Genomic DNA, 27,161 nt, shown 5'->3' with positions numbered 1-27,161 from the left:
TCACTATATGCAGTGGAAGTAGTCGTGAGCAAAGTAAAGAAACAAACTTTTCCTTGTTTTTCTGCCTCAAGCTAATTTAACCTTTATAATCTTCGAATAGTCAAACTTAGAGAAGAGGTCGGAGACGTCAAAAGCAAAGTCGCGGTTTTTTGTATTTATATGCGGTATGGTATACAGTATACACCCATGAAAAGTAACGATAAATAAATCAGAAAATATTATAAGATGTAATGAAATAAATAGATATAACAAATAGTTGACAAATTCATCCAAAACACGACGAGTCAATAACTCAAAGAAGGTTCAAAACAAAAAAAAAAAACTTAAAGAAAGGTTCGATACTTACACTTACAATATCTCTGCTACGCTGAAAGTTTATAAATTTTGATGCATATATAAACTCTTCAACGTTTCGGAGATATTGTAAGTGTAAATATAATTTGAATATGGAGACAGTTCATGGTCTTTAAACCAATTGACATCTCTATGCAATGTAGATTTTAGATATATTTGTATTTGTTTTTTATTCCGTTATTCTAATATACTACCTTTAAAAAAAAAAAAAAAATTGGTTCTATATATACTGTTTTAAGTTTCAACTAGGATTAAAATGAATCTTAACAAATCGGAGTAAGAGTTTATATCGTGATTAGTTTTGAGTATTCTCATAGGTTCTCTGCTCTATCCGTGGAAGCTTTCAACGAGTCCATATACAACAAACTTACAGTCTATACATTAATAATGGTACGTACGTACATGTAACTAAAATCAATGTACAAATTACACTCGGAATTCAGGATCACTCATTAAATAACATATCATATTGAAACTATTTAATTATTTTGTACCAAATATCAGTACGATTAAGGCACAGACGTTGGATAGAGATAATATAAATGCTATGTTTTATATGTGATTTTAATTTGGTTACAACTAGCTACAACTTATTAAGAGGATGGGTCATTGGGTCTTAAAAAGAAAGTACCCACTTGCTCTTCTTTAATTTTCACATAACACCAATCTCTATAAAAGTCTTCTCCTTCTAATCCAACAAAGTCTATCTGCCAGCTTTGCATATATATATATTTTTTTTTTCTTGACTTTTTATGCCCATTCCATCAATTCTTAATCATAGTTCACTAATATACAAGTATGTATGCAACGTTTAGCATGTCCGTAAGGATAAATATAAATACGTGTATAGATGGTGGAAAATTCTCATAGGTTTATCTGCTTTTTAACATGTGTAAAGTTCCAACAAAAAGTTAGATAATCTATTATTGAGAAGAAAAAAGAATAAAGTTGTTGATATATAACAGTTGTTAATTAGAACGTATTATGTAATCAATTGCGGATTTAAACTTACTATCCACATACTACGATATAAGTGTTTTGAAAAAAATTATGGTCTTCATCAAATATTATGGATTCGATGTTCAAAACTCCTTGCATATAAGCAATTTAAATGCTGTAAGAGATTGTAATGACTTATAGGAGTCTACCATATCAGTATAAATAATAAATCAATTTCCTGTAAATAAATAAGAATAAAAATAAATATGGACTTGAATAACTGTACCGGTTGTAACGCACACTAGATCTTGTAGTTCGACTGAAAAGAAAATATATATAAATAAATAAACCCCTAAATACACGCAAGAATGAGTTGTACCGACTAGTACGTACCGGGAACTTCACGGTCGAGCCAATTAAAATAAAATCTGAGTTCTTTTTAATTCTCTAGCTAAGTCCTTTCTGCATATGCCACTTGTACAGTTGTACACTCCATTTTAACATTTCAAATTTCGTCAAATTTATTTTGTTTTTCTTTTCGTTTTCTTCTTGCATTTAAGAATCTTCACATGGACGATAATTCCTCGTATCATACATGGAAATATTCAACTACTTTTAAACGAGACTACAATTCTCGATAAGACTACGTTACGTTCCTTCATGTTTCTTCTTCCTTAAGTCAAAGAAAAAATATTAATACGTAGAGCTCTCATATGCTCAAACTAAACCCTAGAGTTACTCTCTCAAATTAAAAGGTTACTATAATATTTAGGAGTCGAATTCCACAAGGACTCAAATCTATAGAGTTTTATAATTAAGCTAAACAAATTAATTTGAATTAAAATAAACAATACAAAATATTAAATAAAAGCTGTGAAAATTCAATGGATCAAAAAGCTAGGTCTAGGGAATTTCTCAGTAAATTACAAAATATTAAATATCAATAAATTAGGATTCAAGCAATTAAGAATATATCGAGAACTCTAAACTCTTCTGTAAAATAAATCAGTTTTCACTGCACATATTATCTAAATTTAAAACCAGAAATCCAAATCTCTTTGTGAAATTCTAGGTTAAAAATCAGGTTTAAAAACAAGTTTAGATTGTTCACAAAATTACTAAATCAAATCTCTTTGCAAGAAGTAATTTTGCTCATCAAAAAGTTTTATCATGAAAATCAATTATATTCTCATATCAATTTATTTTCCTAAGTTATTAATTCTAGATGGTCAATCAAAGATTAATATGAAGAACAATCTATGATGAAGATCTAGAAAGATAATGAATCCTAAATAAACAGATCTAATAATTCATAAAATCTCTGTAAAAAACTCTGAACCTAACAAGCAAACTACTAAAACATATTCAATGAGGAACATAACATAATTATAAATAATAAGCAATTGAAATTAAAAGAGTAAAGAAGGAGTTTATGAATTCTTCTCTCAAAGCAATTCAGATCTCTCTCTCCCAAAAGCTCTCAAAATCTCACAGGGTTGCAGACAAATAAAACTTGCTAGAAAATAATTTCAGGGTTTTCAAAACCTAAAAATACTATTTATATGTCCTAAAACACGTCAAGAACTTGTGTTGCAATTGTGGAAAACTTCAGGCAAAATTGTAAAACTTCTAATTCTTGCTCTCTCGTCAGATAAAACAGGGTGTCGCCCGACACCAAGATAGTGTCGTTCGACACCATCAGTCTGTTTCGACTCCAAGTTCATTTCCTCCGAATTAAATGCTCCAAAATGTCTAAATTGCTCTATTTCACTCCATCCATGTCAAAATCCTAGAAAATCTATAATGACACAAAAATAATATAGAAAATAAATCAAAATACTCAAAAAGCGCGCTTATATCATGTTATATGAAGCTCGATTCGCATGGTTTCGTCCGCGTTCAACAGTTCACAAAGTTTTTTCCTCTACATTAAGAAATATTTGTATTCTCGTTTTAAGGATTCATCTTCGTTTTTTTTGTTTTTTCCAAGTCAAACATCTTCGTTTAAAAGTCAGTTTCAAACATCAGAAGTATTCGAAATTATATAATAACGGGCTTGTGTCTACTAAATAAATGGGCTTAACAGACATTACAAAATTAGGCCTTAATTTAGCTTTGGGTCGGACAACACACATATAATCACATAAACACAAACGAATCATGAAGAAAATATTTTTAAGGCATTCATTCATTACATGAAATGAAACCCAAGTATGTCTAAAACACAATGCTTCTCCAATTGTATGTCTAAAACACAATGCTTCTCCAATTGTATGAAATCAAACCCAAGTTTCTACGTTCGTTAATTTTGTGTGTGTAAGTTCAAATACTGTCGTCCAAATAAACAATGATTAATTATTTTATAAATTATTGAACAGAAGTATAATAGATTCAATATTCATGTCATATAATAGATTCAATATTAAAGGTACGGTTTTACCTTATTTTGATTCTAGTATTTAACATTAAAATAATGATATAATTTTCTCCTATTTAAATCTATCTAAATAAGCACCATTACACATTAAAAAGATTTTCTTTCACCATATTTTTTATAAGTATGATTTTCCTTTCTACTCTCTTGTCAGTCTAAATACGCAGTACTTGAATGAACCCATTGTTAAGTTTGTGTTAATAAGCCAAATAGAAATATGAATATTGAATATGGTCATGGTGTAAAAGCTAATGAGACAGAAAATTGATAGGGCATCATCCACTTTCCCTATAGGGTTTTTTTATATGAAAAATAATGTGTGTTTTTTTGTGTCGGTGGGATCTGACTTCTCTACAGTAGTCGGGCGATTTTGAATTTTAAATATAATAATGGCAGTATTGGCGCAATGGGTTTTAAACATGTTTGTTCATGGAAACTCGATTTCAATAATTATGTTGTTAGGATGATGAGGAGGGCGGCCTACAGAGTTTTAATTTGTACTTACATGCTTGAGCTTAATTGATACAAATTTCTTGTCAAGGGGAACAAAACTGTGCGTTAATGAAATGTTGAACACGTTTTCAAGATCCATTTTCTTGAAAAACCAAAGAATTTGTATCGTTATACTGTAGACATGTGATATCCAAACCAAAATGATGATGACATTACAGTTTAAGACAAATTTAAGTGGATATGAAAATTGGGAAGAGGGAAAAAATAGAATCTATGACGGATAATATTCCTTTAACAAAGAGAAAACATCCAAACATTTGTGTTTACAACTTTCATCTTCTTTATCTTTGAATCATATCCATTATTCATCATGAACCAATGTAGTAGGGTCTTGTGAAAAAATGGCTTTTACCGTTATGTAATAACCAAACTGGATTCACTATCATTTGTGACATATATATAAAGCTGCTGAGATAAATAAATGCATTAATGGTGATATCTAGTCCTGGGCGTTCGGGTATTCGGTTCGGTTTCGGATATATCCATTCGGTTTCGGTTAGTTTGGATATAGAGGTTTAGTATCCATTCGGTTAATTTACTATTTCGATTCGGGTTCGGTTCGGTTTCGGTTAGTTTCGGTTCGGTTCCGGATATCCGAAATAGTATAATATAAATTTTTAAAATATTATTTAAATAAAATTTGATTATATTTTAACAAATATATCTAAAAACTTTCTGATATTTGATTTATTTCAAAAAATTTGGTATTTTTGTCTAAATATATATGATTTTTTAGTTTACTTTTTATTACCTCATATAAATTAACACGTAATACAAAGCTAAAACTTCAACGTGGTGCAGTGGCCATGTTGCACATTCTAGTTTGTAGAGGTCTCAGATTCGATTCTTGGCTAAAACATAATTTTAGTACGTGTTCGGTTTGATTCGGATAACCGAATGGATATCGGTTCGGTTCGATTAATAACCGATATCCATGGATAATTAAAACACTATCTAATCGGTTATTGTCCACTATCCATACCCGAACCGGAACCGAAATTTCGGTTTGGTTTATTTGCCCAGGACTAATTTCTATTTTGCTTACGAAGTCCACAAGTTTTTTTTTAAATTTTGTTTGTGCTGCTGCATGCCTTATAATCATCATTTTGTGAAACTTGCATATCATATCTTTGAGCCTTTGTCTCAATTTTTGTTCAGTAGTAGTAAGTCCTCTACACACATACATGGCCTTGCACTCCAATCAAATCCACCTGAACTAAAAAAATTAATTATTCTTAGTTTCTTAGCACTACTACTAATTAAGTACTACCATGTGGAATTAATAACGCTTGCATTTTATATACTCTTACGATTCTTACACAGGTTTAACGAATAATTTTAGTTAATATAGTTTTATTAATTGTACGTGTGCGATTCTCAATACCATTATTTTCTTAAGATAATCCTCCATCAACATTTTTTTAGTTATAGTTTACTTAAGTTAACTAATAATGCATCAAAACTCAAAAATATCATTATTTCATTAGGAGACAAAAGAAAATTAAAATATTACTATTATGCTAGAAAAGTATATATACGCTCTATCATTAATTTGGTATACTAATTCATAATTCGTGCACCATCCGAAAACCAAATTAGTTGGAAGTTATTATAGTAATCGTCACCTAACGCATTCTTTGATTAATGACACATTTCTCACTAAACGAATCTCAACCGATGCATGGACACTTTACAAGAGTCAAAATAAATGAAAAGACAAATATGTTGAGGTCACAATTCATTAACGTTGGACAGTTTGTTTTGATAACAAGTTTACGAAACTGAATTGCATTGCGAATAGTTCTAGTCTTCTAGAACCTAATTAATGATCCCTATTATAGTCAAATACCTACATGCATCCAATTTTAAATATAACATTCTTGACTATAATACTAACTTAGTAGTGCAATGTACATGATATTAAACAAATAATACAAGTCTTTCATGAATTATATCTTGTGTAATAAAGTTAATATTTTAATTTAGAAAGTTAAAGAAATTATAAATTCTTACCTCACAGCACACCACAGAATTTGAAGTTGTGCGTGGAAGGTCTAATAGATTAGTACAATGACGTGGATCCAACACGTTTACAAAAAAAAAGTACATAAAGAATTGATAAACCCAACTATTCATATCATCCACAAAATTTGACTGTGGTCACAACTAATTATTATCTTTTCATTCGTTGATAGTTTTGATTAATCGATCGTATGAGATGTGATCAGTCGAGGGCATAATTTAGTATTTTGACGAGTATGCTTCTTAGAAACTATCATGACTGATTTTTATTTTTTAGTATACGAAATCCACAGTTCATGTAAACTCTTCTCAGCCACGCTGCACAAACCTATCGTAACTTTTTAGAAGCTTCTCTGTTCCGAAATAAACCATTTATAATTCCACCGAAAAATAAGTTAGAAAATATTTTGTAACAGGATAAAAGTTAACTTGTTTCCTATCATTATTGTTATCGTAAAACAATAAAAAATTCTCATTTATTTCTCTTTTCGTTTATTATTCATTTTTTTCTAATCTTTCCAAATTTTCATTCTTTTTTTTTTCTTGAAGGGTTTAATTTCATTCATTTTGTAAAGAAAATATTAATATTATTAAAAAGGAGAGAATGGTTAGCCGGCCACTCCATTTTTATCTGCAAGGAGAAAAAGAAGGCGTCACTGAGAAAAATCTATTTTCTATAACGACAAATATGTGCATTGCTTATGTCATGTACTACTAATTAACTTGTGTAACTTCAAAAAAAAAAAAAAAAAAAAAAATTAGCGACAAAATTTTCTGAATATAAATAAGAAATCAGATGCCGAAAGATTAAGATAACAACACTAATAAAACCACTACGTACACAGATATGTTGTGAGCCTTTGTTAATTAAACCTTGTTTCGTTTGAGATTGCTTTAAACTATTCTTGAATCTTCGAATTACCACCCTAATCTAGAAGCAATATAAAACCTTTCCCAACGGAAAAAAAAATCTAGAAGCAATTGAACATCTAAAGATGGAATCATGGAAGGAGACTTAGCTAGCCATTTTCGTCTGTTTGAAATATCCGCAAAGTAATTATTGATTAGAGATTACAACCAAAAAAATGAAATCCAATCCGCCACGTGGTATGCAGGTGTGCCATGACACATACCAACAACGGGGACAAATAGGCCATCGATGTTTGGGGGTTTTGTGAAATTGTGACCATATAAAAATCATTCATATATTCAATGATAATAAATTGCAATAACGCAAAAACACACACAACTGGGTAGTGAGAAAGAAGTGTGTAGGGTCATATTTCAATCTTTCTCTTCTTCTATAAAAACAGACTCTTTTCTTCTTTGTATTCTCATTTTTATAAACTCTCCTTATACATAAACATATCTCTCAGGCCCTAAGAAAAAAGTTTGTTTTTGTTTTGCCAAAGTCGATCGATATATATTGAAGATGAAGATGGGATCAAGTCAAATCATGGGAGGTTCAAAGAGAAGGGTGTCGAGTAAAGGACTTGGAGCTGTTCTTAAAGAACAAAGAGCTAAGCTTTACATCATTCGAAGATGTGTCGTCATGCTTCTTTGTTGGCACGATTGATCTTTCTCAGAGATTCATCCTCAATCATTATGTATAAAGGCCCGGCTAGCTTTCGTGTGTTGGAGAGAGACGAATTGTGATGTATGGAGCTTAACCGGGCGGATCGGGTTTGATTCGACGCGAGATTGTGGATGAATCGGTTAAGAGAGTTTGACTTGGTTCTGATTAGACCCCTCCCCATCTTTTAGCAAATTCTTCTTGTTCTTTGGAGCAAATATGGGGAATTCGATGAATTAGTGGAGGAGAGTGCAAGATTGTAAATATTGACTGGATAATATATAGAGAGAGTTGACAAAAATTTTGTAATGGCTTTTGGCTTTGTTCAATGATTTGCGGTTAATGTAAAAATAATCGTTACCTTATATTTTCAACCTCAATACTATACTACTTTTTTTTTTATCTTACGGTACAGGAATCACACAATTTTATTTTGTATACTTTCGTAATGATAATTAAAACATATGGAGCCGTATATTTTTTTTTTGCATTTTCCCCTTTTTCTTAATATCCAAAATCACAATTAAGGTTTGGTTAGTTTATTGTTGGTTATTGCTGCCCCCACGCATGGGGATGAGCTAATTTTAATTCATTTTAATTCCAACACAACAAAAACTCCACTTTTTCGTTTAGTTCGTGGGGGAACTCTCACAATTTTCGACATGTCCCATGATTTGGCTCAAACTTTTATGATTTGTGTTGATTATTGATTCTAAAATGATGCTGTCATCTCTTATAAAGGGTAATCAGTTTTGATCTATTATGCATTGCTGTTTAGTTTATTAAAAAGATCTATTATGCATAATGGATACAAATGTTATAATTATCTATATACAATATATATAGTAGATTAATTAGCTAAATATAGCAGATAACTACTTAAAATACGCCTGTAACGAGAGCGATGGAGTAATATTTAATTTGTGAGCGACTATATATATAAACCAAGGGACATAATATTCATAAATTATTAGTTTGGTTAGTCTCTCTTATTAATCTGACGTTATCAATATCATCATTAGGTGCTAAAATAATTATGATGGACGACCTGTCACGTCTAATTCTTAATTTTCAATATAATCAGCCCTTAACTTAGTGAAACAAAAATTTCATTTGTAACATGGAAATGTAAAGTAATTATTTGTTAACTTCATAAACCATCGGTCAGAAGTGGAATATTGATTCATCGTAGCATGAGTATTGATTAGCATCCCTAAGTATATATATTTAGATGAAAACGAGTCATGTGAACAATTTGAAAATTATTATTCAGTTTCGTAAACCATTTAATATAGTCCTTTACATATGTAACGTACTGAAGAACTCCAATAATTAAAGAAGTAAGTTAAGTACGTTGACTGGTCAAATGGAGACATGGGTAAGGCAGACCACGTGCGGCGGTCCTACCATCGTCGCCGTCGTGACTATCATCACCACCGGTCTCTTCTCTCTTGTCTCTTTCACTTCTTCTCGGGCTACGAATTTTGTGTGTTTTGCCCTAATAAATAAAGTTGTAATAATAATTGAGCCACTCACCTTTCAACCTTATGGTTTCCTTTTGTACTTGTTTTTTTTCTGGAACTTATCTTCTTTTGTACTTCTCACTCGATGCTAATCGTACGTATCTTTTAACACTATGCCTAACATTCCCTTTTAATTGGTTTAAATCGTCATCGATTGGTTTAGGGTGGTCAAACATGAGTTACACACACACACACACAAAATATCTCGTTTCGTTTTTTCCTTGATTAAATTTGTGATAGATAATTATCAAAAAACATTTGTGATGGAAATGACAAATGAGATACGACAAGATATATAAAAAAACCAAAAGTCATGTTTGAGATCTTCCGGATTCAACTAAAGACCAAAAAGGAGGACATTAAAATAATATCGTGTTTTAATTATGCATGTATTTATTCATATGTAATATACTAATACTTCAATTTATTTTCTTTAAAACTATTATCTCAGATATAAATGTGAAAATCTCACTTCTTCCCTACCTTGCTACATCCACAAACAAAGATTTCTAACTTTTTCGTAGATCATTTGTTATCTATCTTTTTCTCTACCACACACAAAGATTTATGTATTTTCGATTTATAACCAATATATTAAGTGGACTGGTCCGATCCATAGTTCCATGGAATTCCAAAACACCACCAAGTTGATCAAAACTGTTATTAAAGTTCGGTGTATTGAAAAATGAACAAGAGATGGCCTACGATGTCTCAAACAACAAATCAACTATTTGATTTCATTGGACTCTTTGTAACGTTTGAGAAGTGCTTCTGTGAATTTTTTATTTATTTGTTGACATTATCTCTTTGGAAGAAAAACATTCAGACACTAATCGTCCCATCAAACCAACTAGTTAGTAAATTTCCATATTTAGTTGTGTTCCTTTGTTTTTGTCCACAATTCTAGAACATTTTGGGCTTCTTTCCAGGTGCCTTCACATTATGTGTTCTTCTTTCACATAACACTGCATATGATTATCTTATCTCACGTTTATTTATATATATAATATATGATCGATCGTCTCTTTATGAGACATGGCGAGAGCAATTATTCGTGTCAAGTCTAAGTCTATATGTTGGCATCTTGCTCGTACTTTACTCCGTAGCACTGTATTAAATAGTTTCCTACAAACTTTTTTTTGTTTACGAGCTTCATAGTGTTTCATCATCCTTCTTCTCTAAAAATACATACCCAAATATGAAACTTCAAATTTATTAATTCATCGTCAAGGCCCATTAGCTCAGTTGGTTAGAGCTGCTAATAACGCGAAGGTCGCAGGTTCGAAACCTCCATGGCCAATTTTTCCATTTTTACCAATAAGACTTTTTTTTGGGAAGTCGTCATTCATAACGTTATACCATTACAATAATAGAAATTTCGATGAGATTAAATAGTATTCTTACATATTTACCAAAATGAAAATAAACATAAAAATGTAGATAGCTTGAGGAATCATGACTTCAACTCCTCTTTCTAGTTTCACATTTGTTGAATCGCCAAAGTTGTCTTCTTCCTTACTATTCTAAGTGCATGGCTTCACCCCAAGAGGAAGTACACGTTTATGAGATTCTGAGATCACCATCTCAAATGGTTGGCAAAGATTTGGATTCTTTGAAGCTTTGAATCTTGTTCCCATCTTCTCATAGAACTTTCTAGAGAAACTAAGCTCACCTGTTAAGTTGTTTCCATCGATGTATAAAGCACCAAGACAAGATAAAGCCTCAAGCTTCTTTGATGGAACATAACCGGTTAGATTGTTGTTGTTCAGACCAAGAAACCTCAAGCTTTTCAGGTTGGTAAGACCAGATGGAATCTCACCTCTCAAACCCATTTTTGATAAATCCAAAACTACCAAATTTTTCATCTTTTCCCACTTTGTTTCCATCATATCCTCTTCACCCATTGGATTGTTTGATAAAACCAACTCCGTTAGAGATTGAATATTTTCAATGTTATTGGACAGCCCACCAGAGATTCTGTTCTTCCTCAGATCCAAAAGTGTCAAATTCTTCAATAGCTCTAGTTCTTGTGGTAACTTCCCTTCTATGAGGTTATTGCTTAGGTCAAGCTTGAGCAATGAAACCAAATCTCCAACAGACGAAGGCAATGTCCCTGAGAAAGAGTTGCGGCTTAAATCCATGATCAAGAGGTCTTGTAACCCACTGAAACAATTTGGTATCATTCCCGCGAATGAGTTCCCTGCGAAGACAAGCCGCTTTAGACTCTTTAAGTTGCAGAGACTCGCCGGTAGTTCTCCATTGAACCTATTTTCGAGAACCACCAAAGACTTCAGCTTTGTGAGATTGCCAATTGTATCAGGAAACTTCCCAATGAGACCGGGATTGGATCGAAACTCGAGTGATTCTAAGTTGGATGCAAAGTTTATCCAGCCCATTTTAGCTATCACCATGGGAGAGATAAAGCAGTTGAAGAAGGAGAGAGATCTTAAGTGCTTGAGCTCAAATAACTCTGGCCTTATCTGAAGACTTGAGGAGCAAGCAAGTGAGTTATCATAAACAAGCCCTAAACTTAAACCTGTGACATACCACAAGTCATTGTAGATGTCACACAAAACACCCTGAAACCAAAACAAAAATGTTTATTGTTTTTTTTGTCAATGTTTGGATTTTCGTAAGAGCACTTAGCTGCAAATTAAAGGAATGATTGGTGGGCCAATGAACATATAATTGTAACAACCATTGATACATTTAAAGAAACCCCAAAAAAGAGATGTTACATGAAAATAGGATTCACTTTGTTGCTTTGAAGCTTTAAACTTCACTATCCGATTATGGAAATTTTTCAAAGGGGACAAAGCATTTTGAAGAGTTATTTGAGACAGCTAGAAAACAAAATCTTTACACATCATTTCATAATCTTTTTTGAAGTTAAGTTTGATTGATTCAACAACATCTAAAGCTCAGAAGTTTCTACAACATCATAAGCTCAAAAATTTCTACACCATCATAAGCTCAAGCTCTTCACTATCTTCAAGAGTCTATGACAATTAAGGACTTAACCTTACAAAACATGAATGTAAAGAAACTAAACAAAAGGTTTTAGGAAATATAGTATTGTAAAAAAAACCTGAATTGGAGTCCAACCACAAGGATCAGGATAGAGAGCAGATCCGTTCCAAGAATCACCAACAAATCCTTGAATCGCAGAGTACAAGGCTTCTCGTTCTCTTTTGTCTATTGGAGCTTCTTCAGAGCCAGTTACTTCAGGTAATGATTCATCTCCGGTACACCTGAATAGCAGAGATAGTAAGAGAACAGAGTAAAAGAACGTTTGCCACAACATTGTTTGTTCCCACAGAGAACAAGAACATGAGAAACAGAGCGTGTGATGTATTTTGTCCTCTTTCTATCTGGATTTTGGGTTTTGGGTTTTGAGTTGGTTCTTGTTACTCCATCCGTTTCAAAATATAACATGTTTTGAGTGAAAGCACGCAGATTAAGAAATAACTACTTTAAAAAAGTTGAACCAATCATAAATAAGACTGCATAAAATAAATAATAAGAAAATATAAAAATAATTTAAATCTTATATTATGAAACAAAGAAAAACCTCTAAAACATCCTATATTATGAAACAGAGGGAGTATTATTTATTGAAAGGAGAGCGAGAGGTCGTTGGGAATCAATAGCTTTTCTCATTACAATTCAAATGGTTAAAAAGTAAAAGAAGAGAAATTTGGTTACATGTTCCTCTTTTGTCACATAAAGTAAAGGTTTCATTTGTTCCCATAACATGCACATATGAAACTTTCAATACATATAACATACAGTATGTATATGTAATAGAGCATGCAGAGAAGCACACATATCAAAGCGTTATTGAATTTAATGTTGACAAAGATTTTTCTTTTAATGTTCTGCTTTTCTGAAACTAATCCTTTGACATGTATTTATTCGTAATCAATAATAATCCTTCTGGATTCTGGCTTTTATGTTCTGCCAATACGAAGTACATCATTTAAACACACGCCTCTGCTTCTAAATTCTCTAACTTTAGTACTTCACCCCCTACCAAAAGGTTTTCTTTGGATCCACGAAGCTACAAATGGTTTTACAAAATAAATGTGAAAGTAACATCTCCTAGATCATCCACGTGACATGGTTATGTAGTGAGAAAAGTCCAAAGCTTCTTTCTTATGGATCCTTCACCGGGTCTTGGTGATTCATCATCATCATCTTGCACTTCATCTTCTTCTTCATCTCCATCTTCATGTTCCTCATTTGCTGTTCTCCGGTTCTGATCATCTTCATGGCTCATCGTGATATTAGCTATTGGTTCCGCATTTGCAACTGAAACACCCCCATTGTTATCAGCAGTAATAACATCTGCCAATGTTTCAACCTACCATAGATATAACCAAATTATTAAGCACATATACTTGTTTTTTCTTGTGCTAAATTTATCGGCAAGGTTTTGATCATCCAAAACAGTTTTGGCAAGACACACGTTGTAAAACTCTTAAAAAGGGAAGTCTTTCTTACCATCACAACTCTCTCCACCTTAACTTCTGAAGTTTGTAATCTTCTAGCTCGAAGTGACTCCACCACCGATTCACAAGTTTCTTCCACATTGTCCTTTGATGGCGCAGAGGGAACAATGTCTTCATCATCTTCACCACCAAATGCCTTATCTTCAACATCTGCTGGATCTTGGTCTACACTGTTCACTCATAAGATTTTAGGCAATCAATGAAGAAAATTAAGACACAACAATGTGAATAATAAAGGCTATACTACATGTATATTATATAATAGTGATGTTGGACTATACTTTTTTACCTACCGAGCTAAACTAATGCAAGGGTCCTTTACTCTCTATCTCGACATATCCTAATTAAAATCATGTGAAGCTATATTAAAGCCTTAAAACTCAATGTCACAATGTTAGGACACTTACGTCCTGTTCCGCCTCAGATTGTAGCGTCTTTGGCCAGGGGTTTGTGGTAAGACACCAACTGTCTGTTGTCTCTTGCGTTGTCCACCCGTAGCAGTATCCTCAATATGCTGTCTTTTCCTTCCACCTCCACCTGCTGTCTTCTCGCTAGTAACAGACACACGACCACTCAATTCATCTTTAAATGATTCTTCAGGGCCTGCATGCTTGACCGAACTTTTATGATTCAAAGGAGCTTTGGTTTTTCTAGGTCTGCCACGTCCGTGCCTCGCACTTTGAAGCTCAGACAGCTGAGAACCCTCAGAAATTTCTTGTACTCTACTGTCTGTATATTCCTCATCCTCCTCCGGAATTGAGCTACTAGATGGAAGTGGTTGAAGATCAATTGGCGGAGGCTTTTCACATTTTGTTTCCATATTAACTGCCACTGAGGAAGATGGACGCTGGTCAGACTTGCTTGTGTTAATCCCATGTTCAGCTCTTTTACTTGGTGAGAAAATTATTGAAGTGCATTTCTGCAGTAACGACATGTTGGGCCTTCTAGATCCCCCACTTCCAGAGGCATCTCCGTCTTGAGATTTCTTAATATTACAAGAGTCAGACGCATCAGAGCTCCCTGGAAGATCACTCAGAACTCTACTAGGTGGTAGTATAGCTTCTTCTTCATTATATGGTAGTTGGAGATCAGAGAGTACAAACTCATTCGCCAGTTGCCCACAATTCCCACATACCTTGAGCTTTTGAACAAATGCTAGAAAGCGAGATCTTTCACGGGCAAACACTTCCCTACGTTTCTTGAGGTTGGTGCTGAGTGTACTAAGTTCAGTGATGTCATTATGCATCTCTAATTGCTGCTCTTTCAGTTTCTTTTCGTGCTTTGCAATCTCTTTACTATCCTTTTGGAGAGCACTTCTTTTGGACACCATTTCTTCCATCTCCCTATTCAAAGCCTGCTTCTGGTGATTGATATCACTAAGCTCTTTCATTCTTTTGTCCTCGAACTCAGTCAGTCTGGTTTGTAGATCTTCCTCGTCTTGTTCTTTCCTTTTCTGAAGTTCAATTTCAAGATTCCTTCTCATCATTTCAAGATCCTCAATCACCTTAGATTGCTCAAGTTTGGCTTTTTCATGTAAAGTTGAGCGTTCATGTTCCATATTGGCTTCAAATGATTCCCTCTGCAGTCTAATATTATCCAATTCCTGCATTATCTGTACCCTCAAAGCACTCTCTTCTTTTTCCAATCTTTCTCCTTCCAGCTGTTGAAACCTCTCAAACTTTGCTTTTTCTTCAGACATTCTTAGTTGCTCTTTACTGTATTCTGCTTGCTTTTCATCCAATATTTCCCACTCCTTTTCAAATCTCTCTTTCTCTTGCTTCAGATTTTCAACTTCCTTAGAAAGAAACTCCTCATGGAGTCTACATTTCTCTATCTGGGACTTGAGTTCGGACTGCAGTCTCAAGTATTCTTCCCTCTCTTCTTTCTTGATTTCAAGACTTTTGCATTCTTCTTGGATCCATTCCTCCTTTTTCATCATCTCAGATCGGATTTTTTCAGTTTCTTGCTGTAAGTCTTCCAGACTATCCTTATCAGAAAGCAACTGTTGCTTTTCCAAACTTAACTTTTTCTCCTCAGCTTGTATGATTTTTTCTTTTTCTTTAATAGTTTTTGACTTTGCTTCGAGGTCCATCTCCTTTTCATTCGCTCGGTCAAACTTCTTATTCATTGCTTGACTCCTTTTCTGGAGCTTCTCCTCACTGTGATCAATTTCAACTTTCTTTCGTTCAAGTTCTTCTATCTTCCTTTGGAGTTCCTTGTCGAGAGATTTTCTTCTTTCCGCACATTCCACTTCAAATTCCAGCATCTTAGCAGCCAATGCCTCTTTCTGATCATCAATAAGCTTTTGAATTTCTGTCTGTTCAAAGAAACCAAACCAAAGATTTAATAATTATAAATTCCGAAACAATGAAATCTATTTACATGATTCTTATTCAAAGCCATGAACTTAATAGGTGCATTGTTAATAGAAGATTATATACAAGCCGTCACTCAAACTTGTTCATCACCAGATATGCAGTGTTCCTACAAATATGGACTAAATAGAGAAAGAAGGCTTGATATCACATTATTGTGTTCATTATTCTTTTATATTTCCACTACATAAACAGTGTTCAACAAAAATAAAAAGCATACCCTTAGACTTACCCCTTCTCTAGCAATGAGCTTCTCATCAAATGCTTGTAACTCCTTTTCCTTTTTCACTAGCACACTGTGGCGTATGTGAGCTTCCTAGGGTAAACACAACCATAAGCAAGTCATAAAAGAATAATACATAAGATTAAAGAAGCCATTTTCACATAGCTATAATAAACTCACATTCTCTTTTGTAGTCAATTCTTCTAATCGTTTAGCTATGTCCTCTTCGCTTTCCTTACACTTAGACATAGACAAATGAACTTTTTTATTGGATTCTTCAAGTTCCTTTTCTTTCAGCTTCAGTTTGTTTTCTTTTTCATTAATCTTTTCCTCTCTTTGATTCAGGCTTCTTTTTTGCTCAGACATTGATTCTTCCTTTTGTTGAAGCTTTTTCTCCCATTCATGAAGGTACTCTCTTTGCTTGTGGAAAGTCCCTTCATATGATTCTCGCCTGTGGTGCAATAACAATAACATAAACGTAAGACTCACAAAAATAATTGAACCTTTCAGAAGTATATCTAATATTTTTATTTACTCTTTAGCAAATGAAACACGCTCTTGTTGCAGAACACTTTCACGAGTCTCCACTTCCTTCAATCTCATTTCCAGCTCGGAGCTCTTTCTAGTTGCCTCTGCGAGTTTGCTTTCGGCAGAGTAATTCTTGTTTTCCACGTCTGAAGATCTCCCGTTAACACTAGCAACCAGAGCGTTTGCTTCAGCTAATTTAGCTTCAGAAGTGAGCCTTGTCTCGCTATTCTCTTCTTGAACTTCACGAAGAGCCTTTTCAAGCTGCAAAAAAAAAAAAAAAAATACAGAAAAAAATAGATAAATCTCTAAGAAATTCAGAACACAAATGTAGTAACACACTACCTCAGAACAAAGAGTCTAATGTTTTAAGGAAGCTAAGCAGAAAAGAGGAAACCCAGACATCAATGTGACAAAGAACAAACATTAAAAAAAAAAAAAATCCATAATGTGAAATCCAAAGTATCATACCTCTTCCACACATTGCTTTTCAAGACTCAAGGCTTTTCTCAAGTTTTCTTCACGTTGTTCGACAGTCGTCAACGCATAGAGATGTGACGACTGTTTCCTTTTAAGGATTTCTTGAGCTTCTTGGAATGCCTGATTAAGCTGTTCATGCTTCGAAGCCCACTCTTTGTTCTCCATGAGAAGAAGCCCCATATTGTGCTGGTAGCCATATAACTGCACAGAAGAAACAATGCTAAAAGATTGAAGCCTTTATAGTTGTGTATTTATAAAAAAGTGATAAAAAAAAAAGGAGAAAAAACACTCATTTCAACTCTCGGACAGCTAAAGGTTACCAATTGCCTCATAAACCCCACGAGAGCAGCATATCAACCCAATTTACATATCTACATTATCAGTTTTAACCCAAATGTTCTACTTGCAGCTATGGTCCTATGGATTCTCAAAGAAATAAAGCAAACCCAGCAACAGAATAATATCAAATCATACAAAATAAAGGATTCATAAAAAAAGGTTACCTCTTTTTCGAGCGTCGAGACCTTTTCAAGAAGAGCTTCTCTATCTTTCTCCTCCATCGAAGCCTCATTCAACAAACCCACCTCCCTAAACCTTCTCCAATCACCCATATCCGTCGTATCATCAACCTGAACTCGAGGAACGACTTCTCCGGTGAGTGATCCANGAGAAAAAAGACTCATTACAACTCTCGGACAGCTAAAGGTTACCAATTGCCTCATAAACCCCACGAGAGCAGCATATCAACCTAATTTACATAACTACATTATCAGTTTTAACCCAAATGTTCTACTTGCAGCTATGGTCCTATGGATTCTCAAAAGAAATAAAGCAAACCCAGCAACAGAATAATATCAAATCATACAAAATAAAGGATTCATAAAAAAAAGGTTACCTCTTTTTCGAGCGTCGAGACCTTTTCAAGAAGAGCTTCTCTATCTTTCTCCTCCATCGAAGCCTCATTCAACAAACCCACCTCCCTAAACCTTCTCCAATCACCCATATCCGTCGTATCATCAACCTGAACTCGAGAAACGACTTCTCCGGTGAGTGATCCAATCGGAAGCGGCGGAAGAGTCGAAATTACAAGGTCATCATCGGTCCTTGGGTTAGTAACACCGCCGATTTTGTGCTTCTCGCTTCTCGGCGTCGTCATCGCCGGTGACATCCACTGTTTCTTCTGTGGCGTGAACATAGTTTGAAATTGAAACTAACAACAACAACAATTTGGAACCCTAATTTCCCAAATTGAAAAAAACAAAAATCTCTCTTTTCTTCTGTCTGACAACACAACGGCTTTATGCCCGATTAAAAAACAAAAATAATTGTAATAAAAGTAAAAATCGAATGGGTAAAATGGTAAATACAGCCGCGATGTTGCTATTGGGCCTAAAAATAGTTTTATGTAAATCTAAGCTAGAGCCCAATATAATTACTAGCCCATAGAAGGTCAATATAATTATTTACTACCAGTCTAGCACGTTAGAGTTGAAAGATAATTAAAAAAGATGGCCACTAGACCGCAACGGACGGCTGATGTGAAAGTGAAATTTTGTTTGTCTTGTCTTTGTCAGGTTATCTGAAATTAAATATCTTTTATGTAAAAAGGATTAAAACCCTTTGTCCCTTTATATGCATCATTATTGTCAAATTATTACTATTAAATTACAAATTAGTTAAATGTTCCGTTGCTCACACTCATGAGATGATGGTGTTTGAATAGTCGCGCAGCCATATGATAATGAGAGAAGTAGGTGAGACGTATTTGCCGTGCAGATGTGTGTGACTATATTAATCGCATTAACATATCGTGGTAATATGTAATTAATTATTTTAAAACAGTATCAGATCTGATCACATGTATGTAAATCAAGAACTGTGTATAGCGTAATAATATGATGTTAAACTATGGTTAATTAAGCAGCTCTTTTTAAACTATGATTAAGTTCATGATCGGTTACTTGAGTTAGAACTAAAGTGAGAGACTATGGAGATAATAGTATATTATTTGTTTCATAAAATACCACCAACTAAAACATGCAAAATAACCTAATATTATTTGTTGTGCAGCTTAACAAGTTCGGCACACTGGAGCTAGATTACAAAATTGTATAGCCAAACTTTAATCATTCATTGAGATTAAATGTTAAAATTAATCCGCGTTATACCAAACTGGCAATAGATTTATGAGGTGGATGCCAATTTTCACATGTGTTGCTAAAGAAAGAGTGTCAGAAGATATATTTTATAATCAGGAGATCGAGCTTCTTATCTGGCGAGGATCACTGGAGATCAATTATTTTAGTTTGATTGATAATACTAGTAAACAACAATATACTAATACTAGTCTAATTCTTACGTTTAAGATTTAGAATCAATCAATTAAAACATCAAAATTTAATTCACTAATCTTCTTTAGAACATTAAACATTACGAGGAAGTCTTCGTATACACTTCCTCTCTTCTTGACTCTTCTCTTTTCCAAGAAGTTTTCAAAAGAAATATTTATTAGTAACCATCAACGACTAACGACTTCGTCGACGGCTCATTCACACACACACATTCGTTCCTAAATTTCTTGAACAAGGAAACAAAAATAGCAAATCGACAACTATAGTTTGAATTCATTATTGATTCTTCTCAAGACTTTTACAGTTTTAAATCGTTATTGATTTACTTTTTTCATTTTTGCCAACTATACATTGTTTACAAACCTAATTTTTTTTGTTAGTTCCTTTTCCATTGAAATATAAAATTACTCAATTCCTTCTACCAAGTACATATAATTTTTTTAAAAATTCAACAATAAAAAACTCCATCAAATAAAATAAAATAATACTTTGAAAGTCGTCGTTCAAAGTTGGGTTTCTAATATATTTTTATTTCCATAAACAAAAAAAAACAAAAATACACTCGTTCCTCTTCCTTTCCATAAACTAAAATCCAATGTATAAAAAAATCACACATCAAAATATTATTCGACATTTCTCTTTCAAATTCTTCTTACCAAAAAAAAAAAAATCTTAATTCTTTCATTCTTTTTTCCTTTCTCCACTCTCCAAAATTTTTTTAATTTTCAGACACAGCTGAGAAGAAACGAACAACAAACCAAAGGTATGACAAAGTGCCGTGGGAGAAGAAGATTACATCTAAGCAATATATACGCATTCAAAGGTCGTAAATCTAGTTTTCAAGAAGACCATTCTCAGATTGGAGGACCTGGTTTCTCACGCGTCGTTTACTGTAACGAACCTAACTCTCCGGCGGCTGAACGACGCAACTACGCCGGAAACTATGTCCGGTCTACTAAATACACCGCGGCTTCGTTCATACCCAAATCACTCTTCGAACAGTTCCGTCGCGTCGCTAATTTCTACTTCCTTGTCATCGGAGCCTTATCCTTGACTTCTATCTCTCCTTACAGCCCCGTTAGTTCTCTCTTACCTCTCGCCTTCGTCATCGCCGTTAGTATGGTTAAAGAAGCTATTGAAGATTGGGGTCGTAAGAAACAGGTCTGTAATCAAAATCTTCAAATTTGTCAAATAATAAAGTTTTGATTTTTGATTAAAAGTTTTGATTTTCTTACTGTTTTAGGATATGGAAGTGAATAACCGGAAAGTGAAGGTTCACGACGGGAATGGAATATTCCGGCAAGAAGAGTGGAGGAATCTTAAAGTCGGAGACATAGTGAGAGTTGATAAAGACGAGTTTTTTCCGGCGGATCTTTTGCTTTTATCGTCGAGCTACGAAGATTCTATTTGTTACGTTGAGACGATGAACCTTGACGGAGAAACCAATCTGAAAGTGAAACAAGGCTTAGAAGCGACTTCATCTGTTTTACATGAAGATTCAGATTTCAAAGAGTTAAAAAGTGTTGTGAGATGTGAAGATCCAAATGCAGATCTCTATACCTTTGTTGGAACTTTACATTCGGAACAACAGAGATTACCATTGTCGATTCAACAGCTTCTTCTTCGTGATTCTAAGCTTAGAAACACTGAGTATGTTTATGGTGCTGTTGTCTTCACTGGACATGACACAAAGGTATAAACTTTAAAGATCTCTGCTTTACTTTTATTTTTTCAGTTAAGAGTTGTGTTGAGTTTGGAAATTTGGAAACAGGTGATTCAGAATTCAACTGATCCACCATCGAAGAGAAGCAGGATCGAGAGGAAGATGGACAAAATCATCTACGTGATGTTCGGTGTTGTGTTTTTGATGTCTTTTGTTGGTTCGATTGTTTTTGGTGTTGAGACAAGAGAAGATAGAGTCAAGTCTGGAGGAAGAACAGAGAGATGGTACTTAAGACCAGACGATGCTGATATCTTCTTTGATCCAGACAGAGCTTTTATGGCTTCGGTTTACCATTTCTTCACCGCGGTTATGCTCTACAGTAACTTCATTCCCATTTCGCTTTACGTCTCTATCGAAATCGTTAAAGTTCTCCAGAGCGTTTTCATCAATAATGACATTCTTATGTACTACGAGGAGAATGATAAACCTGCACACGCTAGGACATCTAATCTCAACGAAGAGCTTGGGATGGTTGATACGATTCTATCTGATAAAACCGGTACATTGACTTGTAACTCCATGGAGTTTATCAAATGTTCTATAGCGGGAACTGCGTATGGACGTGGTATAACTGAAGTTGAAAGATCCATGGCTATGAGAAGTAATGGTTCGACTTTGGTTGGTGATGAGTTGGATGTTGTGGTGGACCGGTCTGGTCCTAAGATCAAAGGGTTTAATTTCGAGGATGAGAGGGTTATGAAAGGGAATTGGGTTAAGCAGCGAGATGCAGTGGTTTTGCAGAAGTTTTTCAGGTTGTTAGCTGTTTGTCACACGGCTATACCTGAAACTGATGAAGCCACTGGGGCTGTCTCTTACGAAGCTGAGTCTCCTGATGAAGCTGCGTTTGTTGTTGCGGCTAGAGAGTTCGGGTTTGAGTTCTTTAGCAGGACGCAAAACNGGATGGTTGATACGATTCTATCTGATAAAACCGGTACATTGACTTGTAATTCCATGGAGTTTATCAAATGTTCTATAGCGGGAACTGCGTATGGACGAGGTATAACTGAAGTTGAAAGATCCATGGCTATGAGAAGTAATGGTTCGACTTTGGTTGGTGATGAGTTGGATGTTGTGGTGGACCGGTCTGGTCCTAAGATCAAAGGGTTTAATTTCGAGGATGAGAGGGTTATGAAAGGGAATTGGGTTAAGCAGCGAGATGCAGTGGTTTTGCAGAAGTTTTTCAGGTTGTTAGCTGTTTGTCACACGGCTATACCTGAAACTGATGAAGCCACTGGGGCTGTCTCTTACGAAGCTGAGTCTCCTGATGAAGCTGCGTTTGTTGTTGCGGCTAGAGAGTTCGGGTTTGAGTTCTTTAGCAGGACGCAAAACGGGATTTCTTTCCGTGAATTGGATCTTGCATCAGGGAAAACAGTTGAAAGGTTTGTTTTCTTATAATGTGACTTCTTGACAGTTTCTAGAGGTTAAAAAAACTAACATTCTTCTGTTTTTTTTACAGGGTGTATCGGTTATTAAACGTTCTTGAGTTTAACAGTGCGAGGAAGAGAATGTCTGTTATTGTGCGCGATGAAGATGGGAAGCTTCTGTTACTGTCCAAAGGAGCTGACAAGTATGCTTGTTTAACTGATGATCTTGAGAGATTATTATACATTTTTAGGCTTTTTTGTTGACTTTTGTGGAATCTTGTGTTTTTGTGTGCAGTGTAATGTTTGAAAGACTTGCAAAGAACGGGCGTAATTTCGAAGAGAAAACTCGAGAACATGTGAATGAATATGCAGATGCAGGGCTAAGGACATTGATACTTGCATACCGCGAGGTTGATGAGAATGAGTATATAGAATTCAGCAAGAACTTCAATGAAGCTAAGAACTCTGTGACAGCGGATCGTGAGAGTTTGATTGATGAAATCACAGAACGGATGGAGCGTGATTTAATTCTCCTCGGTGCTACTGCTGTTGAGGACAAACTTCAAAATGGGGTATGGCTCTTTTAAGACTAAAAATGTTTTGGTATTTGGATCGAGTAGGAGGACTATAACAGGTTTAACTTGATTGTGGTTTTAGGTTCCGGATTGTATCGACAAGCTAGCTCAAGCAGGGATAAAGATTTGGGTTCTAACCGGAGACAAAATGGAGACTGCAATCAATATCGGGTAAGACAAGTAACAGAAGGGATAAAGAGATTTGTTTTTTTGTTCTTATGTCTGAATCTATACATTGTTCTTAGTGTGTTTGTTACATAGTTTCTCTTACATGTTTTTCCGGAATCTCTACAGATTTGCTTGTAGTTTACTAAGACAAGAGATGAAGCAGATCATCATAAATCTTGAGACACCACATATCAAAGCATTGGAGAAAGCTGGAGAGAAAGATGCAATTGAACAGGTACTTTTTATATTTGTAATTCAAACAGTAATATGTTTTCACTATCTTTTACTTTAGGACTTAGGAGATTAATATATGCACCGACTATGTTTGTAGGCATCGAGAGAAAGCGTGGTGAGGCAAATGGAAGAAGGAAAAGCTCTACTCACAGCATCAAGCAGCTCGAGCTCTCAAGAGGCCTTTGCGTTGATCATTGATGGGAAGTCACTAACTTATGCCCTTGAAGATGATTTCAAGAAGAAGTTTCTTGATTTAGCCACAGGATGTGCCTCCGTTATTTGCTGCAGATCATCACCTAAACAAAAGGCATTGGTAATGTCTTTTCCCGCGGAAATGTTTTTTTTTTACTGGCTCTAGTATTGCGGTTGCAGGATTTATTAACAGAAGATATTTGTTTTCAGGTTACGCGGTTGGTCAAATCTGGAACCGGCAAGACAACTTTAGCTATTGGAGATGGAGCAAATGATGTTGGAATGCTTCAAGAAGCGGATATTGGTGTTGGAATCAGCGGTGTTGAAGGAATGCAAGCGGTTATGTCTAGCGATATAGCTATTGCTCAATTCCGTTACTTAGAGCGACTCTTGCTCGTCCATGGTCACTGGTGTTACAGCAGAATCTCATCAATGGTATATATACAAGTTTTCTCTCTCAGAAACATTCTCCAAATAAACTCTGGATTTTTCTCTAACTAGGTTCTGTTTTGGCTCTTGCAGATTTGTTACTTCTTTTACAAGAATATAACTTTTGGTGTCACAGTGTTCTTATACGAAGCCTACACATCCTTCTCTGCTCAACCCGCATATAACGACTGGTTTTTATCGCTTTTCAACGTCTTCTTCTCTTCTCTCCCAGTCATTGCTCTCGGAGTTTTCGATCAAGATGTCTCAGCTCGCTATTGTTACAAGGTATATCCAAGCATTACCCTCCATAAACCCTACACAGAATCAAAAATTCCTCTGATACACATCACTGAGTGAAGTTCGTTTTCCGTTTTATTTGCAGTTCCCATTGCTATACCAAGAAGGAGTAAATAATCTTCTTTTCAGCTGGAAGAGAATCATCGGATGGATGTTCAACGGAGTCTTTACTGCGCTAGCCATTTTCTTCCTCTGCAAGGAATCTCTAAAGCACCAACTCTACAACCCTAATGGCAAAACTGTCGGCAGAGAAATCCTCGGCGGGACAATGTACACTTGCCTAGTCTGGATCGTCAATCTCCAAATGGCTTTAGCCATAAGCTACTTCACTTGGGTCCAACACATTGTAATATGGGGCTCAGTTGCTTTGTGGTACATCTTCCTCATGATCTATGGAGCCATGGCTCCTAGCTTCTCCACAGATGCTTATAAAGTCTTCATCGAAGCCCTAGCTCCAGCTCCATCATACTGGCTCACCACTCTCTTCGTGATGTTCTTCGCTTTGATCCCTTACTTCGTCTTCAAGTCAGTTCAAATGAGATTCTTCCCGGGATACCATCAGATGATTCAGTGGATTCGGTACGAAGGTCATTCTAATGATCCCGAGTTTGTGGAAATGGTTAGACAGAGATCGATTCGGCCCACGACTGTTGGTTTCACGGCGAGAAGAGCCGCAAGTGTACGGCGGTCCGGTAGGTTTCATGAACAGCTAAACAAGAATTTTATCGCTTTCTGAAGAGAGGTAAAATAGAAGTTTCTCAGTGTTTGTGCATATGTACTTCAGTACTTGTATATAAATATCACGGGAAAGTTAGGGTTCTTTTTTACATGTTGTAATTGCTTGCCAAAAAAGGCAGATTAAAGGGTTCGCTACACTCATATTTATTTGTACGTAACATGTTATTTTAAATGTCGATTACGATTTGTTATTCTATTTATAAGTTCATTGTATCTATAAATGATACTACACCTTTTGCTAATACTACATATACATGCTAAACAAAAGGAAAGTAATATTTTACACTGCCGATCACTACTGAGATGCTTGTTTACAATACACAACAAAATAAAATAACAAATTCGATGTATAGTTATAGATTAGAATATTGCAAATTTGCAAGTAGGCAAGTATTGATCAGCGCTATTCTTTTCGTCTTAGGTATTTTATATCTTGTGTGTATAAAATTATAGTGTACTATAAGTACTAACCACCTGAATTAAGTAAGACATGGGGAGAGAAAAGTGCTATTGAGTTCGTTTTTTTGGAGAGACAGTCAGAAAGAAAACAAAATACGAGAGAGAAAGAGCAAAATAGGATCATCAGTTTTCGAAATACTTATTCTCTGGCAGTCTGGCTACCACGTCACTCTCGATCGTATCAACATGCAAAAATTAAGTTGGACATTAATTCTCATGATTGTCAGTAGGCTAATTTTTGTCCATTTTCTTAAGGACTCATTATGCAAAAATTTAATCAAAATTGTGATTTTCCCAAATTACAAGCCCTAGCTCCATCTTTAGTCCCTCAACTTGTTGGAATTGACAAAATCACCTCGATGGAGAGTAAAAGTTGTAGTTTAGATAAGCCCAACTTTGTGAGTGCTTGTAAATCATAGACATGAATATACCCCAAACATGTCTTATAACAAGTCCAATAAAACTTTAACAAAAAAATAAAAATAACAAGTGCAATAAAAATCCTAATTAAGTAGATGACATGTTAGATAGATTGAGTCAATATTGTTTTTGATAGCGTGATCTTAAGTATCATTGTTAAATGTATTGGAACTATCAAGGATAACCTCGTTCACGAAAAAAATCCAATTACTTGAGTCTAATTAACTCCTTGGCTACAAGAAAGGAAAACACATGTGGAAAGAAGTCGCTCTAAGATGCGTGAGAATAGATAGGGACTCAGAGGAATGATGGTACTCGAGTCAGAACGGAATTAGTATAATCCCATATCACTTTTTGGGTAAAATTTGCATTTTGGATAAAAAGAGTTCAGGTAAAAAAGCTTAAGTTTGTTTCCAAACAAAATCAATGACAATATATACTAATTTCCTTAGTTTAATTACCATCCTGGATGTGTAGTGGACATTAGTCAATACACACTAACAAGTGATGCTTAATTCCACGCAATCAGTTTAACATGTCATGTCACTTGGGTTTTGTAAGCAATTGTTATATAAGAAGTGGTATAGTATATATAATGTGTTTGGATGAGTGTCTAGGTTTCAACTTTCAAGAGCACCTATTCTCGATCTGGACCTGGACTTCAAATTTATTCTCGATCAAGGTGAATTTGTCATTCCAATTAGAGGGTCTCCTTCTTCAAAAACATAATTAAAATAAG

At 34.8% G+C, this 27,161-nt stretch overlaps 4 protein-coding genes across 7 annotated transcripts; 2 read left to right on the top strand and 2 right to left on the bottom strand.

Annotated features, from left to right (window-relative positions):
* On the top strand, positions 7,499 to 8,215 carry LOC104739980. The gene has a single exon (XM_010460474.2). The coding sequence runs from the start codon at positions 7,695 to 7,697 to the stop codon at positions 7,836 to 7,838; it is 144 nt and encodes a 47-aa protein (XP_010458776.1). The 5' UTR covers positions 7,499 to 7,694; the 3' UTR covers positions 7,839 to 8,215.
* On the bottom strand, positions 10,776 to 12,701 carry LOC104739979 (piriformospora indica-insensitive protein 2-like). Its single transcript, XM_010460473.1, has 2 exons — positions 12,447 to 12,701; positions 10,776 to 11,937 (listed from the first exon to the last, which is right to left on the bottom strand). The coding sequence occupies exons 1-2, from the start codon at positions 12,660 to 12,662 to the stop codon at positions 10,882 to 10,884; spliced, it is 1,272 nt and encodes a 423-aa protein (XP_010458775.1). The 5' UTR covers positions 12,663 to 12,701; the 3' UTR covers positions 10,776 to 10,881.
* On the bottom strand, positions 13,277 to 18,782 carry LOC104739978 (protein CROWDED NUCLEI 2-like). 3 transcript variants are annotated; one of them, XM_010460472.2, is made up of 9 exons: positions 18,494 to 18,770; positions 17,976 to 18,101; positions 17,464 to 17,673; positions 17,003 to 17,256; positions 16,648 to 16,918; positions 16,477 to 16,560; positions 14,277 to 16,186; positions 13,862 to 14,039; positions 13,277 to 13,721 (listed from the first exon to the last, which is right to left on the bottom strand). In XM_010460472.2, exons 1-9 carry the CDS (start codon positions 18,665 to 18,667, stop codon positions 13,482 to 13,484), a joined length of 3,447 nt encoding a protein of 1,148 aa, XP_010458774.1. In that variant the 5' UTR covers positions 18,668 to 18,770; the 3' UTR covers positions 13,277 to 13,481. The 3 variants fall into 3 exon arrangements, with proteins under 3 accessions (XP_010458774.1, XP_010458773.1, XP_019091961.1); XM_019236416.1 differs by having other exon boundaries at positions 13,549 to 13,705; XM_010460471.2 differs by lacking the exon at positions 17,976 to 18,101 and having other exon boundaries at positions 18,368 to 18,782.
* LOC104739977 (probable phospholipid-transporting ATPase 11) lies at positions 20,459 to 25,739 on the top strand. 2 transcript variants are annotated; one of them, XM_010460467.2, is made up of 12 exons: positions 20,459 to 20,984; positions 21,067 to 21,516; positions 21,595 to 22,017; positions 22,450 to 22,925; positions 23,003 to 23,113; positions 23,206 to 23,482; positions 23,568 to 23,656; positions 23,780 to 23,888; positions 23,985 to 24,200; positions 24,290 to 24,514; positions 24,602 to 24,793; positions 24,891 to 25,739. In XM_010460467.2, exons 1-12 carry the CDS (start codon positions 20,589 to 20,591, stop codon positions 25,539 to 25,541), a joined length of 3,615 nt encoding a protein of 1,204 aa, XP_010458769.1. In that variant the 5' UTR covers positions 20,459 to 20,588; the 3' UTR covers positions 25,542 to 25,739. The 2 variants fall into 2 exon arrangements, with proteins under 2 accessions (XP_010458769.1, XP_019091921.1); XM_019236376.1 differs by having other exon boundaries at positions 21,595 to 22,443; positions 22,876 to 22,925.

The sequence above is a fragment of the Camelina sativa genome, chromosome 14 (assembly GCF_000633955.1).
Source record: "Camelina sativa cultivar DH55 chromosome 14, Cs, whole genome shotgun sequence".
Classification (NCBI taxonomy): domain Eukaryota; kingdom Viridiplantae; phylum Streptophyta; class Magnoliopsida; order Brassicales; family Brassicaceae; genus Camelina; species Camelina sativa.
The sequence above is the reverse complement of the archived record's forward strand: the minus strand, read 5'-3'. Positions and strand labels throughout refer to the sequence as shown.